This window comes from Stegostoma tigrinum, chromosome 1 (genome assembly GCF_030684315.1).
Source record: "Stegostoma tigrinum isolate sSteTig4 chromosome 1, sSteTig4.hap1, whole genome shotgun sequence".
NCBI lineage: Eukaryota > Metazoa > Chordata > Chondrichthyes > Orectolobiformes > Stegostomatidae > Stegostoma > Stegostoma tigrinum.
Genome location: NC_081354.1, coordinates 26,842,865 through 26,862,040, shown reverse-complemented (window position 1 = coordinate 26,862,040; position 19,176 = coordinate 26,842,865). Strand labels below are relative to the sequence as shown.

Below are 19,176 nucleotides of genomic sequence, written 5' to 3'. Positions count from 1 at the left end.
CTGGCATTTATTGCTCATTCCTAATTGCCCACAGGGCACTTCAGAATCAATCACATGGCTGTGGGTCTGGAGTCACAAGCAGGTAAGGATGGCAGTTTTCCTTCCCTAAAAGACATATGAACTAGATAGGGTATTTCCTTGACAATAGTTTCACAGTCACAATTGGACTCCGATTCTTTTATTGAATTTATACCTCACTATCTGCCCTGGTGGGATTTGAACCCAGGTTCCCAGAACATTACCCAGTTCTCTGCATTAACAGTGCAGCCATAATACCACCAGGCCATTGCCTCCCTTTCCTTTCTCTACTTGACAAAAATTACTCTTGTAATAAATAAACACACTCTGACAGATTAGTAATTACAAACTTTAGTCGTATAACTGTATTAATTAAAACTGCATCTTACTTATAAACTCTCCCTTACGTGCACATGTAGAGAAAACCTTTGGTTACCAAGAGTGAAGGGAAAACAGGTCAGTGATCCCTATTCATGGTATTTGCTGAAGTGATTCTCACACTGACCAGAATGCTCCTTGTCAACCTTCCTTCTCCAGATGCCTTCACTTGTCTCCAGGAGGCACAGCATAACTGGTTCACGCTTATAAATGTCTTCAATTTCATTATGAAGACTAATAACTTCTAGCAATTGTTGAAGGAAAAATAAACTGGCTTTTTGGAAGTGTTTTTCTTTTGTTTTACTGTAGAGAATAGAGAGAGTTTCTGCACCTTTTGAGATCTGATTTTGCTTCTTTACTATCTTGTTCAGTGACCTGGGAACAAATCAGACTATGTTGTGTTACTTATGTCATCAATATCTGGTTGTTAATCCCCAGACCAATCAGCTACTTGTTGCCAGCTGAATTGCCACTTCTTCAAATCCAGCTCATCTGCAAACTACACTTCAACTACTGAATCATAGAATCCCTTCAATACAGAAGAGGCCAATCAGCCCATTGAGTCTGCACTGAGCCTCAGACAGCCTCTCTCCCAGACCAGCCCCGTCGTACTCCTTTTCATCCCCATAACTCTGCATTTGCCATAGCTCTCCTTCATCCCCGGGCCGTAATGGGGCAATTTAGCACAGTCAATCCACCTAATGTGCACTTATTTGGACTGTGGGAAGAAACCAGAGCACCCGGAGGAAACCCACACATACAGCGGGAGAATGTGCAGACTCCACCCAGACAGTACCCTGAGGGTGTAATTGAACCCAGGTTCCTGACTCTGAAGCAGCAGTGCTGACCACTGTGCCAATGTGCCACTATTTGAACAGGCAGCTGTGTAAACAGCACTTGCAGCGAGTGTCAGGTCACTTTCAAAAAAGCTGTATTCTTTCCACACGGTCTTCGGAGAGCAGGTGAGCAGCTGGAAATGCAGCCTGGTCCAGTCCATGAGCTGAGTATATGTGCAAAATATTCTTACTGCAACATTACAATAATAGTTGCCATTGCATCCTTTTGGCCTTACTTCCACTCCTATGTCTTATGGTCTTATCGGGGAGAGTGCGGGTAAGTGAAGTTGAAATGCCCATCAGCCATGATTAAATGGCGGAGTGGACTCGATGGGCTGAATGGCCTTACTTCCACTCCTATGTCTCATGGTCTTGTGGTCTTAGGTACACCATCCCAGTGTAGAAGTGTATTGTAAGTGGATTGGAGAATTGCCATGAGTGCTGTTCGAAGCTGGCATGAGTTGGGGGAGAATGCCTATAGGTGAGTGGGTGGGCATGCACCCACTGCCTGTGAAATGTGCCTTGAGATGTTAGTGCCTGGTTTCCAACATGGGACTGTTTTGGAGCCAGTGCCAAGCTGAAGTTGCCAGGTACCCACTCTGACCTCCTTGTCAAAAATTTTTGTTGAGACTATTTCTCTAAGCAGTAGGGAATTTATGAACAACTTCTTCTTTCTCAGAGTGACTGAACAACTGGAAATGCTTAACCACCGTGAAAACTTCTAGGGTGCAAAGCAAAATGCTGCAGATGATAACAAAGTGCGGAGCTGGATGAACACAGCAGACCAAGCAGCATCTCAGGAGCAGAAAAGCTGACGTTTCGGGCCTAGACCCTTCATCAGACCCTTGACCCTCTCCGATGAAGGGTCTAGGCCCGAAACGTCAGCTTTTCTGCTCCTGAGATGCTGCTTGGCCTGCTGTGTTCATCCAGCTCCACACTTTGTTATCTTGGATTCTCCAGAATCTGCAGTTCCCATTATCACTGATACTGCAGATGATGCAAGTTTAAAATTTAAAGCACAAAATGCTGGAACTCAGCAGGTCTGGCAGTGTCTGTGGAGAGGGATACAATTAACCTTTCATCAGAATTCATCAGAACCTTTGTCAGCTCTTACTTACTGTTCATTAGGGTGTCTGTGAATTGCAACTATAAAATCAGTGGAAATTGTAAAATCTCCCCAATGACCGTATTAACTTTCTAACATTTAAGGAAGAGAGGTGCAGACTGTTCAACAATCCTAATTATTACAGGAGCCAGCGTCATTGTTCTGGTCAGGTTAACCCTTTGTGCTACTTTATCCAGGTTAAGTTTCCATCTTAAACAGGAAGTATACCTTTTTTTTGTCCAATGAGCATGTCTATAAATGTCAATTTTCACAGCTCTGTTTCTAGGTATCCGACACTCACAGCGAATTATGTCTGCTTTGAACAATTGGGAACAGAATGCTTCAGTCATTGAACATTGACACAGGAGCTGAGATGGACGAGCAGGCTGCTGAATAATTGAGGGTATAATTTGATTACGGTGTCTGCAGATTGAGACTTGGTTATGATCTCATGCAGAGCTTGCACAGCAGCCAGGATTCACAAGTTGAATATTGTGTCACATTCTCAGAGACAGGGAAGCTTCTTTCGATGAATGGTAACAAGTTGTTTACTTTATAAAATACTTCTGTTGCTGTACAATACTAAACGTCAATTCTGTCTCGTGTGTTGATGATTTCCATGTGTCACAGTCCAAAGAAATGACAGGCTCTGTAAGCAGACAGAGCACACCTGTTGATGTGTTGTGTGAAACCAGAATTACACATTATGTAGAACTGTAAGTTTCGTCTTGTAAGGGATTGACTGCAGTTGAACTCTCAGTACTTCAAGCTTCAAGTACTATCTGTAACCTGACCTCAAAGTCTGCCACAACATCATTTAATAATGGTTTTTCACGTAGACAAAGGCTGCACTGAATAGCAGGGAAATTGGTTGGCCAGTGCTTTGAAGAAGATGAAGGGCAAGTTGCCTAGATGTTCGTGGGGCAAGTGCTTTGAAATAATCTTTAGACTCGGACACTACGCTTGAAGGATGTTGGATTTGCCAGTGTTAAATGATTTTGTTTTCAGAGCCTTGAAGTGCTGTTCTTGCAGATGTAAATTTTTGTTTTTTTTACAAGATGCCAATCAAATAAGACTATGAACAAACTATAGGACCTGCCTGATGGGGAGAAATGCATCTGTACAGTGAAGCATCCAATCATACAATCTGAGGCCACTTAATTCCCTGGCACTACACGGCTAATATTAAATGTTTTGAAGTAAATTTCAGCAGTTCTAATGCAGTTGCTAAGGTTCTTTCTCACATTTGGTAGTCCTTTGGCATACTCTTACTGCTATCTGCTTGAATATAACTTACAAACCTTAAAGGGTTAGTTCCAGATCTAATATTTTCTTCAGAAAATCATGTGAAAGAAATTATAATTTCAGTATGAAATGCTTCAGTCTCTATGGTATGAGCAGTTATTTTCTTTGCAAGTGTCAAGCTCGAAGCACTGTTCAAGCAAATTTGACGTAACTGTGATAGATTAGTTGAACTTGCTTTAGCTGTCTTTAATCAGCCTGTTCAGCATTCAGCAATGCTATTACCCACCTCTGGATCAGATGAGACATGAACCCAGGTCCCTTAGCTCAGAGATAGGGAGACTACCACTGCATCACCAGAGACATTTAACTTGCTTTAGTGTGTATTGGTCAAATACATACAGGTTCTTGCAGCTAATTGAGCAGAGCTTGACAACCTTAGTGAAGTTCTCCATGTGTAAGGCTCTTTCTGATGAGGTTAGAGGTAAAAATTGTATCAGAGACAATGGGAACTGCAGATGCTGGAGAATCTGAGATAACAAAGTGTGAAGCTGGGTGAACACACCAGGCCAAGCAGCATCTCAGGAGCAGGAAAGCTGACGTTTCGGGCCTAGACCCTTCATCAGAAAAGGGGGAGGGGGAGAGGGTACTGAAATAAATAGGGAGAGAGGGGGAGGCGGATCAAAAATGGATAGCGAAGAAGATAGGTGGAGAGGAGACAGACAGGTCAAAGAGGCAGGGATGGAGCCGGTAGAGGTGAGTGTAGGTGGGGAGGTGAGGAGGACGGATAGGTCAAGGAAGCGGGATGGGATTAGTAGGAAGGAAATGGGGGTGCGGCTTGAGATGGGAGCAGGGAATAGGTGAGGGGAAGAACAGGTCAGGGGGGAGGAGACGAACTGGGCTGGTTTTGGGATGTAGTAGGGTGAGGGGAGATATTGAAGCTTGTGAAATCCACATTGATACCATTGGGCTGCAGGGTTCCCAAGCAGAATATGAGTTGCTGTTCCTGCAACCTTCGAGTGTCATTGTTGTGGCACTGCAGGAGGCCCATGATGGACATGTTGTCTGAAGAATGGGAGGGGGAGTTGAAATGGTTCGCGAATGGGAGGTGCAGTTGTTTAGTGCAAACCGAGCGTAGGTGTTCCGCACAGCGGTCCCCAAGCCTCCGCTTGGTTTTCACAATGCAGAGGCGGCCACAATGGGTATAGCGGATACAGTATACCACATTGGCAGATGTGCAGGTGAACCTCTGCTTGGTGTGGAAAGTCTTCTTGGGGCCTGTGATGGGGCCGAGGGGAGAGGTTTGGGGCCAGGTGTAGCACTTCCTGTGGTTGCAGGGAAAAGTGCCGGGTGTGGTGGGGTTGGAGGGGAGTGTGGAGCGGATAAGGGAGCCATGGAGACAGTGGTTCCTCCGGAAAGCAGACAAGGGTGGGGAGGGAAAAATGTCTTTCGTGGTGAGGTCGGATTGCAGATGGTGGAGGTGTTGGAGGATGATGCTTTGGATCCAGACATTGGTGGGTGGTACGTGAGGACAAGGGGGATTCTCTTTTGGTGGTTATTGCAGGGAGGGGGTGTGAGGGATGAGTTGCGGGAAATGCGGGAGACGCAGTCGAGGGCGTTCTTGACCACTGCGGGTGGGATGTTGTGGTCCTTGAAAAACGAGCACATCTGGGATGTACAGGAGTGGAATGCCTCATCCTGGGAGCAGATGCGGCGGAGGCAAAGGAATTGGGAATGGGGATGGCCATTTTGCAGGAAGGTGGGTGGGCAGAGGTGTATTCCAGGTAGCTGTGGGAGTCAATGGCTTGAAATGGATATTGGTTTCTAGGTGGTTGCCTGAAATGGAGACAGAGAGGTCCAGGAAGGTGTGGGAGGTGTTAGAGATAGTCCAGGTGAACTTGAGTTTGGGGTGGAAGGTGGTGGTGAATTGGATGAACAGTTTGAGCTCCTCTTGGGAACACGAGGCAGCGCGAAAACAATCATCGATGTAACTGAGGAAGAGGTGGGGTTTTGGGCCAGTGTAGGTACGGAAGAGGGACCGTTCCACATAACCTACAAAGAGGCAGGCATAGCTTGGTCCCATGCGAGTACCCATGGCCATCCCTTTATCTGTAGGAAGTGGGAGGAATCAAAAGAGAAGTTGTTGAGGGTGTGGACTAGTTCGACTAGGCGAATGAGAGTGTCAATTGGAATGTGGAGGCCTGGATATCAAAATAATGGTTGTTATTAGGTTCGACTGCATTGTAAACTTACCGGTTTCACCCATTATCTTCCGTCCACTTTTAATGAGTTGATCACCTCAACTGCAATAATATGGAGAGAACATATTCCTCGCCTCTAGGATCAATCCGCATGCAGCTTTATCCAGATTAGACTTATCCCTAAATGTTTCTTCAGCATTTATGTTTCTCTTTTTACTGCTGTTCAGGTTATTGTGCTACTCTGGGTGAATGAGACTGCCAAAGTGGATTGTGGCACAAACACCAATGGCAACAGCTGTGCCCCACATCTCTCTTACTCTCTCTCTCTGTTTTCTGTTTCTTTCTTTCTTTCTGTTTCTTTCTTTCTTTCTTTTTTATTCTCTCTTTCCTGTCTCTCGGCGCTCTCTCGCTCTCTCTCTCTCCCCCTCCCCCCCTCCCTCTGTCTTCTCTCCCTTTTTTCTTTCTGTCTTCTCTCCCTTTTTTCTTTCTGTCTTCTCTCCCTTTTTTCTTTGTCTTCTCTCCCTTTTTTCTTTCTGTCTTCTCTCCCTTTTTTTCTTTCTGCCTTCTCTCCCTTTTTCTTTCTTCTCATTCTTTGTGTGTGTCTCTCTCTCTGTCTGTCTGTCTCTCTCTCTCTCTCTCTCTATTCTGTCCCTTCTCTCTCTTTTTTTTCTTTTCTCTCTTGCCTGTCTTTCGCCCCCCCCCCCCCCCCTCTGTCTCATCATGTACAGTAGCACTTTTTTTAAAACTTGAATTTTTCCCAATGGGTAGCATGATACTAATCAATGTCTAGAGAAAGTTCTACATCATGGAGAATTATGTTCTGTGTATATCTACGTACAGACTCCTTTGCTGAACTGACATGCTCATATTTAATTGTCAATTGTGTTCTGAATCTGGATTACAGTGGTGACATTTTTGCCTTCCAATTCTTCTTGAGACAGACCCTTCTGCAGTCTGTACCTAATTTATGACTTCAGCTCCTCTTCCTACCCCAGTGTAACTGTTGGGTTGGCTTTCAGCTGAGAACTTAGATCAGCCTCAACGTGAGGTCATCTCAACTTTCTTCCTGATGCTGGTAATAACACCCAATGAGAAATCATCCCAGCAGAGCTTCGAGTTAAGAGAGATGTTTATTTTCAGCATAACCAAAGGAAAGCCTTTCACTATCAAGATGTGTTAATCATTCCAGATTGTTGTTTGGACATCATGTGCTGGATCATGGTGACAACCCAAGATTGGCCAGAGATTCATCCTCGTATGTATAATTATGAAAAACGTTATTGATTCCATAATCAAATTAATCTTTATCTGTCCACAAACGCAACATATATCTAATCCTTTAAATCCTACTGTCCATTATCTTTAACAATAGAAGGTGTCAGCATCATCATCAGCTTATCAAGCAGCAGTACCAATCAATGACCTGCTTATTGATAACGCGGTGTGAAGCTGGATGAACACAGCAGGACAAGCTGCATCAGAGCGGCTGGAAAGCTGACATTTTGGGTCAAGAACCTCCTTCAGAAATTGGTGGGGGTGGGGGGGGGTGGGAGGGGATTCTGAAATAAATAGGGAGAGAGGGGGAGGCAGATAGAAGATGGATAGAGGAGAAGATAGGTGGAGAGGAGCCAGACAGACAGGGTAGAGAGGTGGGGATGGAGCCAGTGAAGGTGAGTGTAGGTGGGGAGTTATGGAGGGGATAGGTCAGCACAGGGAGGATGGACAGGTCAAGGATGTGGGATGAGGTTAGTGGGTAGGAGATGGGAGTGGTGCTTGAGATGGGTGGAATGGTTAGGGAGGCGGGGACTAGCTGGGCTGGTTTTGGGATGTGGTTGGGAGAGGAGAGATTTTGAAGCTTGTGAAGTCCACATTGATACCTTGGGCTGCAGGGTTCCCAAGCGGAATATGAGTTGCTGTTCCTGCAACCTTCGGGTGGCATCATTGTGGCAGTGCAAGAGGCCCAGGATGGACATGTCATCCAAGGAATTGGGGGGGTGGGCAGGGCAGCAGGAGAAAGAGTTGAAATGGTTCACAACTGGGAGGTGTCGTTGTTTGTTGCAGAACACCTACACTCAATTCTCCAAGCGGTCCCCAAGCCTCCGCTTGTTTTCCCCGATGTAGAGGAGGCCACAATGGGAACAGCGGATACTGTATTTTACATTAACAGATGTGCATGTGAACATCTGTTTGATGTGGAAGTCTTCTTTGGGCCTGGAATGGGGGTGAGGCGGGGATGTTTAGGGACAGGTGTAACACTTGCTTCGGTTGCAGGGAAAAGTGCCAGCATTGGTGGGGGCTGGAGGGATGTGTGGAGCGGACAAGGGAGTCATGGAGAGAGCACATAAAGTTGGGGAGGGAAAATTGTCTTTGGTGGTGGGGTCAGATTGCAGATGGTGGAAATGTCGGAGGGTGATGCGTTGGATTTGGAGGTTGGTGGGGTGGTACATGAGGATGAGGGGGATTCTCTTTTGGTTGTTATTGTGGGGACGGGGTGTGAGGGATGAGCTGCGGGAAATGCGGGAGACAAGGTCGAGGGTGTTCTTGATTACTGTGGAGAGGAGGTTGCAGTCCTTGACAAAAGAGGACATCTGGGATGTGCGGGAGTCGAATGCCTCATGTTGGGAGCAGATGCGGCGGATGCAAAGGAATTGGGAATAGGGGATGACCTTTTTACAGGAAGGTGGGTGAGAGGAGGAGTATTCTAGGTAGTTATGGGAGTCAATGGGCTTTAAAGTGGATATCGGTTTCCAGGTGGATGCCAGAGATGGAGACAGGTCCAGGAACGAGAGAGAGGTGTCAGAGATAGTCCAGGTGAACTTAAGGTTGGGGTGGAAGGTGTTGGTGAAGTGGATGAACAGTTCGAACTCCTTGTGGGAGCAGGAGGCGGCGCCGATACAGTCATCAATGTAATGGAAGTAGAGGTGGGGTTTAGGGCCAGTATAGGTGCAGAAGAGGGATTGTTCCATGTAACCTACAAAGAGGCAGGCATAGCTTGGGCCCATGCGGGTACCCATAGCCACCTCCTTTGACTGTAGGAAGTCGGAGGAATTGAAGGAGAAGTTGTTGAGGGTGAGGACGAGTTTGGATAAGTGGATGAGGGTGTCAGTGGAGGGGAACTGGTCAGGTCTGTGGGACAGGAAGAAGTGGAGAACCTTTAGGCCAACTGCATGCGGAATACAGGTGTATAGGGACTGGATGTCGTTGGGGACCAGGGAATTGAATGTTCTGGAGGAGGTGGAGAGCGTGGGTGGTGACACGGACATAGGTAGGGAGTTCTTGGAGCAAGGAGGAGAAAATGTAGTCCGGATAGGTGGAGATAAGTTCAGTGGGGCAGGAGCAAAAGCTTCAAAATCTCTCCTCTCCTGACCACATCCCAAAACCAGCCCAGCTAGTCCCCGCCTCCCTAATCATTCCAGCCTTCTCAAGCACCACGCCCATCTCCTACCCACTAACCTCATCCCACATCCTTGACCTGTCCATCGTCCCTGTATTGACCTATCCCCTCCCTAACTCCCCACCTACACTCACCTTCACTGGCTCTAAGCCTGCCTCCTTGACCTGTCTGTCTCCTCTCCACCTATCTTCTCCTTTATTCATCTCCTATCCGCCTCCCCCTCTCCCTATTTATTTCAGAATCTCCTTCCCCTCCCCCATTTCTGAAGCAGTGTCTTGACCCAAAACGTCAACTTTCCTGCTCCTCTGCTGCTTGGCCTGCTGTGTTCATCCAGCTTCACACTGTGTTATCTCGGAACTGCAGATGCTGGAGATCCTTACTACCTGCTTATTGAGGTTTGGTTTGTGTTCTGCCAGGGCCTCGTAGCTCCAAGTCATATTAGAATGTTGATTCAAACAAGGACTGGATTCCAGATGTTGGAGGGTAGTGGGTTAGAATGACCATCCTTGACACAGAGGGAGGGTCTGACTATAAGTGGCTCTTAGAAACTCAAAATAAAACTGAATCAGTGGGAATCAGAGGAATAATATTCCTAAGATTGGACTCGTACCTGGCATCAAATAAGATAGTTGTGTAGCTGGAGTCCAATTATCTTGGTGCATTTCAGCTGTTTTTCCTTATTGGATTTAGTTCTTTTTAACTTGCTTTTATCACTATTTTTGCGTTTACTTGATAGCTCATTATAGTCTATCCCACAGTTCTGATCTGATAGGGAACTTCTATCAAAAATTATAATTACAGTGCCCTTCTGTACCCCAATATTTGTATTTGTTTTATCTCATTCTGTTTGTAGAGTAGCGCTGCTTAATCCTGATCCTTGAGATACTGTTCTATCCCATGTTTTAGTCCTAAATCTTTTAGACGCTCTCTTACCCAGCTTCTCCATCAAAATTCTTTTCTTTAGATTTGCTTTGCTTACCTTTTGTCCTAATTCTGTAATACTTTTATGATCCAGCATGTCTATCCTTGATTAGTCCTAATATATATTTATCTGATTCTCTGCTATATTCTGTCATGCCTATAGATCCACCACACCTTGGATGTTTGTTACATTCCTTCTGTGTTAATCTAGCTCATGTTTTACCTTCATCTTGATCTTGTAAAATTATGTTATTCTATATTTATTCCTAGTTTTACATATCTAGGCTATGGGTTACGATGTTTTACCTTGATTCTGTAGATGTAATTTTGTTTAAGATAGCTAGAAGTGTGACCAAAATAATTTCGTGGAAGTCTGTTCCGTCTTCTGTTTTTGAGATAGTGCTCACTAATGTGCAGTGTGGTTTTAGCCAGAACTTTGTCAATTTGTTCTGGACCATGGGTATTTGGTAATTCTGTCAGAGATTTCTAATAATCCTTGACAACACTTCTTCACAGTTGTGTCCAAACTTCTCCAGGAGTCTGCTTGCTGGCAAATTTCATTACTTGAAGGGAAACTTCATTTTTTTTCCTGTCATGTGCAATGTAAATTGTGGGACATAATATCATTTATTTTAAATTTGCATCAGTGACCTGTGGGTTTTCTGTATGTCTGAAGTTAATAAATATCTTTTAAGGGTTTCTGTAGCTGTGGTGATTTTCTTCTCTTTTAACGCAGTTTAATGAGGGCTACTTTTGCCAATACTAATGGATTTTTATTTACAACAGAATGTTTTGCAACTGGGCAAGGTAGACCATTGTGCTTTGAGGGCATGTATACATACAGATGTACAGCATGGAAACAGACCCTCAGTCCAATTCATCCATGTCAACCAGATATCCTGAATATATCTAGTCCTGCTAGCCAGCATTTTTCCCATATCCCTCTAAACCCTTCCAATTCATGCACCCATCCAGTCTGTTAGGAATTTTTTAAAATTTAGGGTAAGTTTAGATGGAGAGACCTTGTTTTTACAGTGTTTTTGAGCAGTTTTGGAAAGTCATTAGATATAAATGGTTATGTAGATCAGTGCTCCAGAGAACGGTAGAATATAGTAAGGCTGGGTTACAGGTAGAGTAAGGAGCTAGTGAGAGTACCAAAACCAGAAATATTGGATTAAAACTCTGCAGAGGTTATTTGAGATGTAGTACATTTTTAAGATGAGGTGTATGATACTCCAGGAAGAGGCTACCAGAGTTTCCAAGCTAAAAGTTAAAAGTCACAACTACCTTAAGCTTATTGAGGTCTTAGGAAATATTTTTCTCTGGTGTAAGTACTGTATAAGGGTACTTACTGTATAAGGAATTGCTTTTCTTTTGGAACTTGTGAAGGATAATTTTGAGATTAATGAGATTATTTTTGAAGTGTGTGTTTAAAAATCTTTGAATCTCTGTTATAACTTAGAATAGAATAAACTATCTTCATTTGGTTAATGAGCTTCTGTTTTGTTAAAACAAAATCTGCAACTTTGCATCTTTATGTTTCAGTGAGAGACCATCTCGTTAAAACAAAACAAAATGTGATGTATCAAGCCAGGCTTCAGCCTGGGTTCTGACATGTCCAGTAACAACATCAACTGGAATCATAACATCTGATTAAGATGAGTTAACACAGGTTGGAAATCTAATTACTGAACTGATGTGGTAATGCTTTATGTTCTTATATATATCTTATTATGAGCCTTAATTTAAAAATCCTTCTTTGTTACCTTTATTTCCATTTCCTATGTCTGTAACCACTTCCACTGCATAAGCCATGGACATCTCTACACTCCTGCAGTTCTAGCATGATGTGGAGGTGCTGATGTTGGACTGGCGTGGACGAAGTCAGAAGTCGCACGACACCAGGTTATAGTCCCAAAAAGTTTATGTGAAATCACGAGCTTTTGGAGCGTAGCCCTTTTGGCAGGTGAAGTGAGAGAAGAGCACACAGAACTCAGAATTTATAGGCAGAGAGAGATCAAGGGCAGAGAGATTAAAAGACTATACAAATGGTGTGAGAGGAGTGCAAAGAATAAATCCCTGCAGGTGATCCGAAGTGTCAGACAGTGTGAATAAAGTGTCAACATCTGAATAACAAGTGAAGGGATGACCTATAATCCAATTAAATGAGGCAGAGAGATAATTACAAAAAAAAGGTGGCGCTGGAGAGAAACTAAATGAGCGGAATAACATGATACATTGAACTGTCGCATGCCAATGTAACAAGTAATCCAAAACTGCACAAACTAATTAGAGAGATCATAACAATTTATCCAGGTGATGGTGACAAAACAGGAGATTTTACAAATACAGAACACACTGTTGTATGACATGAACCCAAGATCACCGTTGATGGGTACAGATCATGGCTATCAGTTTCTGCTCTGCGATTCTACATTGTTGTGTATCTCAAAGGCTGTCTTGGAGGACGCTTACCTGAAGATCAGAGGCTGACTGTCCTTGACCACTAACGTGTTTCCCAAGTGGGAGGGAACATTCCTGTCCGGCGATTGTTGTGCAGTGTCCATTCTAACAAGTTGTACATCCCCAATTTTAATCACCACTTTCAGCTATGCTTTCAACTGCCTTGGCCCGAAGCTCTAATTCCATTCATTTAAGTTAATCAGATCTTTTTATTTCTCATAATCATGTATTCTTGATGCTGGTACTGAAATATGACAATCTCGTAGAGTTCTTTTTCTCAAGTGATTTTAATCCTAATCCGTCCAAACTGGTTGCCCTGTTTTATCCTCTGCTTCTGTTGAGCTGCTCTGTTCTATGTTTAGTTTTAATCTTGCAGCTACGCTTCAACCTCGGAGTTTCGCTGCGCTTGTCCTACATCTTCTAATCAACCAAATCTTGTAGTTTTGTGCTTCAGCATGTTGAGAGCTTCTTGTCCAAATGTTTAGAATTTGTAGTAAAGTGCAATATTAATAAAGATAATCGTATATTTTCACACTGTTCTCCATAATTATTACTGTGAAGGCGGAGTCACCGGTTGACGTGGTAGTGAAGAAAGCATTTGGTACAGTTGTCTTTTATTGAGCACTGTATTGAACATAAGAGTTGGGATGCTATGTTGTGGCTGTACAGGAGATTGGTTAGCACTTTTGGAATACTGCATTCAGTTCTGGTCTCCCTGCTACAGGAAAGGTATTGTTAAACTTGAAAGTGTGCAGAAAAGATTTATGGAGATGTTGGAGGGTTTGAACTCTAGGGAGAGGCTGAATAGGCTGGGACTTCTTTCCCTGGAATTTTGGAGACTGGGTCTTATAAAGTCATGAGGGGCATGAACAGGATGAATAGCCACAGTTTGTTTTTCCCAGGGTAGGGGAGTCCAAAACTAGAGGGCTTAGGTTTAAGGTGAGAAGGAAAGATTTAAACGGGACCTCGGGCAACTTTTTCACACAGAGGATGGTGTGTGTATGGAATGAGCTGTCAGTAGAGGTGATGGTATTACAACATTTTTAAAAAGCATCTGGATGGGTATGGGCATAGGAAGGGTTTGGAGAGAATGGGACAAGTGGGACTAGATTAATTTAGAATATATGGTCTACATGGACAAGTTAGACCAATAGGACTCTAGTCCCAATCCTGCAGCCATATCCTGACCTTTTATAGTTTTTGTTGAATTCTGTTTTGTTTTACAGTTCTGTATTATGTTTTATATTCAGTTTTCTTCTCTGTTCTCATAATTGTATTAACTTTAATCCAAAATGTGTGTAACTGCGCTTCCTGTTCTTCATTTGTTCTATTGCCCATTACCTCCTAATATAGCCTGGAAATAAACTGAATTCCATCCCAGGTTTTCATTCTGCCAACCGTTTTTTTGCATTATATTACCATCAACAACAACTTGTATTCATATTGCACCTTTTACTAACACAGCCCGCCGTGTTTTGCAATAGCATTATCAAACTCCATTTGACACTTAGCCACGTAAGGAGTTATTAGTATAGTTGACGAAAAGCTTGGTCCAGAAAGTGGTTTTAAAAAACACCTTTTAAAGGAGGAGAAAAGAAAGACAGAATATCCAACAAATTTCAGAGTTTGGGACTGAAGACGTGAATATCGCCTTGGGGCAATGAAAATCAGGAATACACAAGCAGCCAGAACTGAAAGAGCACAGAAGATTTGAAGAGTTGTAGTGTTGGAAAAACATGGGAATCAATTGACAGATTTAAAAAACAAGGGTAGGATTTTTAAAAGTTGCCAGTGTTTGGAGCCATGGTCCAACAGGGAGCATTATGCGCAAACCGAACTTGGGGTGGGTTAAGGTATGCATAGCAGAGTTTCAATGATTCTGACACTTATAGATACTTCTGGTTGTTTGTGTTGCAGGAAAGATTTTCTCTCGCCACATTCTCCCAATTGTTGCAATAACCGTGATTCTACATTTGCATTTCTAATAGGGGTGGGCCATACTCCTAATCCTGTACTCAGCAGTTCCAACCCCACCACACCCAGCACCTTCCCCTGCAACGGTAGGAAGTGCTACCTTTGCCCCCACACCTCCTCCCTCACCCCTATCCCAGGCCCCAAGACGACTTTCCATATTAAGCAGAGGTTCACCTGCACATCTGTCAATGTGGTATATTGTATCCACTGTACCCGGTGTGGCTTCCTCTATGTTGGGGAAACCAAGCAGAGGCTTGGAGACCGCTTTGCAGAACACCTCCGCTCGGTTCGCAACAAACAACTACACTTCCCAGTCGCAAACCATTTCCACTCCCCCTCCCATTCTTTAGATGACATGTCCATCATTGTCCTCCTGCAGTGCCACAATGATGCCACCCAAAGGTTGCAGGAACAACAACTCATATTCCGCTTGGGAACCCTGCATCCTAATGGTATCAATGTGCACTTCACCAGCTTCAAAATCTCCCCTTCCCCCACCGCATCCCAAAACAAGCCCAGTTCGTCCTCTCCCCCCACTGCATCCCAAAACCACCCCAGCCTGTCTCCACCTCCCTAACCTGTTCTTCCTCTCACCCATCCCTACCTCCCACCTCAATCCGCACCTCCATCTCCTACCTACTAACCTCATCCCACCTCCTTGACCTGTCCGTCTTCCCTGGACTGACCTATCCCCTCCCTACCTCTCCACCTATACTCTACTCTCCACCCATCTCCTTTTCTCTCCATCTTCGGTCCGCCTCCCCCTCTCTCCCTATTTATTCCAGAACCCTCTCCCCATCCCCCTTTCTGATGAAGGGTCTAGGCCTGAAACGTCAGCTTTTGTGCTCCTGAGATGCTGCTTGGCCTGCTGTGTTCATCCAGCTTCACGCTTTGTTATCTCGGCAGTTGCCCAGTGTGGACTCTGTCTATAATCTATGCCACAGTTTGTCCCACTCTCTTCCATTCAGTTGCTGTACTCTGTTCCAGATTTTCTTTCTGTTTGATTTAGTTCTGATCATTTTACTGATCTGTCTAGGGATTTCCGACTGTCCCTCTACAGATCCTGATTCTGTGTCCATGCACCTATCCATTTCTTTCAGTTGAACCCTTTTTAGATTTCTTTGTACCCCACTATTAGCCCCATTTCTCACTCTGGTTCTATGTCCCTTAGGGTTTCCTTCTTATTCTGTAATTAATCCTAGTCTTCATCTGTACTGTGTCCCTGGGTTTGTCTCTGCTTCACTATTGTTTTATTACTCTTGATTTAGTTTCGCTAATGCCTGGGAGTTTTACCTGTTAGGGGTTGTATTACTCCTGATTCTTTCTATCTGTTCTGTTTCGGGGTTTCTTTGTGATCCAGTGTTCCATTACCTTTAGCTTTTGTGTCTTTATTCCAGAGTCTGTTTGCCTGTCCTTTTTTTGTGTGTATTAGTCCAGATTCCGATCACTTGCTCTGTCCTGGATCTAGCCCAGGCCCCTTGTTCTAGTCCCACCTTCAGTTTATGCATTAATATTCTTCATTCTACACTTGCCAAAGTTTCTGATGCTGTTTTGTTGTGCTAACATTGATTCATGTGCCTAACATTGATTCATTGTTACTCCACATTCCAGTCCCATGCGATCCCAGTGGGAGTTGTTGAGGAATACTGTCTGTCCTGATTCTGTATCTGAACTCTGTTCCAGAGTTTCACTTTGACCCTGGTAACTTGGCGTCGCTCCTGATTCCATAACTTGACTCTACCTCACAATTTCCGTCCGACCCCCCCTTCTCTCCCTCTCTCTGTCTGTGTGTATGTGTGTGTGTGTGTGTGTGGTTGCACTTGGTCCTGATGCGATCATCCGGATTCTGCCCCTGGATTTCCGTCTGCCCTGGTTTTGGGGCGCTCTAGCCCTGGCTTTCTCTCTGACCCTGTCAATTGTTCAGTGATCCCGGATGGCTTGGCTCTCCTCCCGGCCGCGGTTTCTAGCTGCTTCCCCTGGCCGTGGCTCTATAAAGTGCTGATATATTCCATGTGCATAGATATATCTATCTTTTTTACTCTTGTGGCTCTCCGGGTTTCCTGTTCCAACACCAACCACCCCGTTTCTCGATCTTTTTTTAAAAGGAGGCAGGCAGTTGTGTCTGAGTCCTGATCCGGAGCTGAGCTGAGCTCTGTGGCGTGTGTTGGTACCTGCCTCCGGTTGTGTTCACGGCCTCTGGCTGATGTTTACTGTTTGATTGTCCCAGATCAATCGGCTGGCATGGTGGAGGTGATAGTGGTGGCTGCGGCGGCGGGAGTAGTAGCAGCAAGCAGCTGCCTCGCCGTTCCTTCTGAGTTTTGCGATCCCAGTGAAGGAGGGCTGCTCTCTCTCCTCTCCCAATGCAAAAACGCCAGCGCTTTTTGAAACATGAATGCCGCGGGACGCCAGCGAACGCAGATCCGCTTCTTCAGACACACCGGGCAAATGTAAACAGCTTTTCTTTATATATAGAGAGAGAGATATATAGATATATATACAACAAAAAACTTTTCCCCCTTCTCTCTCTCTCTCTCTCCAACAACAACAACAAAAACAACAAAGAAAAATCTTTTTTTGTCACGATTCTATGATGATTGCTAATATCCGGATCTTGATCGTGGAGTTGCTGAAAAAACAGTGGAATAGTCACAAGGATAGCTTCTAATGCAGCGATGAGTGAACTCGACAAGAGACGCTGGGTTGCAATGAGTTAGTTATTCACAAGCTATTATTTTTTAATTTTTATTTTGTTTAGTTGATTTTGTTCCTGACAGAAAAACAGCAACAGGAGAGGAAAACAGAAAAGGAACGGTAGACTCCTGTGTATTTAGAGATTTTTGTTTTTGTTTTGTTGTGTGTGTGTGTGGGGGGGGGGGAAGCTGGTTAGATTTTATTCACTTTTTTATTGAAGTGGGGTTTTTTTGTGTGGGGGGGGGGGAGAAAAAGAGTTGTCCCGAAATAAACAGCGGTTGTTGGCTTGACAGCTTGTCTGGGGGTGGAGGGGAAGGGAAGCTGGAGATTATGGGGGATTTTGTAGCTCCCACGGCCGCCGCGAACGACAGCGGCACCGGGATGGGAGCGGCGGCCGGCGCCAGCGGAATTCCCAAACACAGCACGGTGGTGCAGAGGCTCCGGCAGAGGATCGAGGGCTTCAGGAGGCACCACAACAACTGCGAGGTGAGGCGCCAGCAAGCGCAGGCTCAGCAGATCGAGCTGGACCGCCAGGAGACCTTGACGCTCCACCAGCGGTGCCTGGAGCTCAAGGCGAAGAAGACGGGCAAGCAGCGGCAGGAGTCCGCTTCCCGGAGCAAACATTGTGAGCCTGAACCGCCGCCTCCTGCCTCAGCTCCGGAGCACAGGAGCAACACACTGATCGCGGTAAGCACCAACTCACTTTTTTTTCCTTCCGTCCTTAGCCCCCCGCTCCCCCACCTTTAAAGGTCCACAAGGGCTGGTCATTCATTGGCCCAATGATTGGAAAAGGAGGCTGTTGTTTTGGACAGTTTTTTTATTGGGGGCGGGTGTGCTTGTCAGTCTAATTCTTACCTGTAACTTTAATGATGAGAAACTTTTTTGTGTGTTTTTAAAACTGTGTGGAGTTGAACAAACTGCAGCAGTTTCTGGCCAACTCTTGCAGTTTACTGCTTGGGATGTGTGTAGCCTCTGTGCTGTGACATTTGGGGAGCACTTGCACTAGTTTTGTAGTTTTCTTTTGCATACTTGCTACACGCTTTCTTTCTTTCCCCACTAGTAACGAAGCAAGCCTTTCACTTTCTGAGCCCAATGTCTATTAATGAGAGTTAACCTCCACGCACTCCCCACCCCTCGGGTGGTATCTCACTGGCTAGAGATCGCCATCTCTTCATCCTTCGGTCAGAGAGCTTGCAAATCCGAATGTAGCTCCTTCTGATACAATAAAATGCAAAACTGCCCCCCCCCCCCCCTACGGGCAGTTTTTATTTTAGAAAAAAAACAAGCAGTTGTTCCTCCGCCGCTGCAGTCGAGCCGAGCTGTTTTGATCACTTCAATCTACTCTTGTTTCCTGCCCCAGTAGAGGGGGAGTTGCTTTAACTTGTATTTAAAGAGCTGGGTGGGACTTGGCTGATGGGAGGGGGAAAGGAAACAGCTGAAAGTCCCCAGCCGAAGCTGCTCAGCATAGCCGTGTTAGCTGATTCCCTGCTTAGAGATCATTGCTAATATTTGCTTATTTATTCAGCTTGGGTTAGACTGTATCAACAGCCTGTATGTGAATGTTTGTTTGTTTATGTGTGTGTGTGTGTGTGTGTGTGTGTGTGTGTGTATATGTACACATGGTACCTCAATACATTAGGAGATGTAAAGGCAGACAGGAAGGAAAGCTTTGGAGTAATGGCCCAAAACTGCTAGATCAGTTGTCAAGTTTAAATCTGAGACAGATAGTATCTTTTTGCTTAACAAAATTTAAAGGGATTAGGCCACAGATCATATTGCCTGGTGGAACAGGCTAAGAGGCTGAATGACCTACTCCTGTGTATTTAGGTGGCCAAAGACAAGGGTTCAAAGGAGAGAAGGGTGGGGGAGGGAATTTTGGAAAATGGAATCTTAGATGGGGATGCATAAGTGTTTGCTAGAAGAGGAATTGTTTTTTGTGGGGGAGCAGTGTTG

The 19,176-nt window shown here is 44.8% G+C and overlaps 1 protein-coding gene across 3 annotated transcripts in view; it reads left to right on the top strand.

Annotated features, from left to right (window-relative positions):
• The window catches only part of maml3 (mastermind-like transcriptional coactivator 3), a 565,727-nt gene that overhangs the window by 30,216 nt on the left and 516,335 nt on the right, over window positions 1–19,176 (top strand). For 2 of the 3 annotated variants that reach the window (XM_048546150.2, XM_048546140.2), the window contains exon 1: window positions 17,492–17,910. The exons of the other annotated variant lie outside the window; for it this stretch is intronic. In XM_048546150.2, the coding sequence (XP_048402107.1) occupies window positions 17,554–17,910 (357 nt within the window). In that variant the 5' untranslated portion in view covers window positions 17,492–17,553. Of the gene's footprint in view, window positions 1–17,491; window positions 17,911–19,176 lie in introns of those variants that run through there. 3 annotated transcript variants of the gene reach the window in all.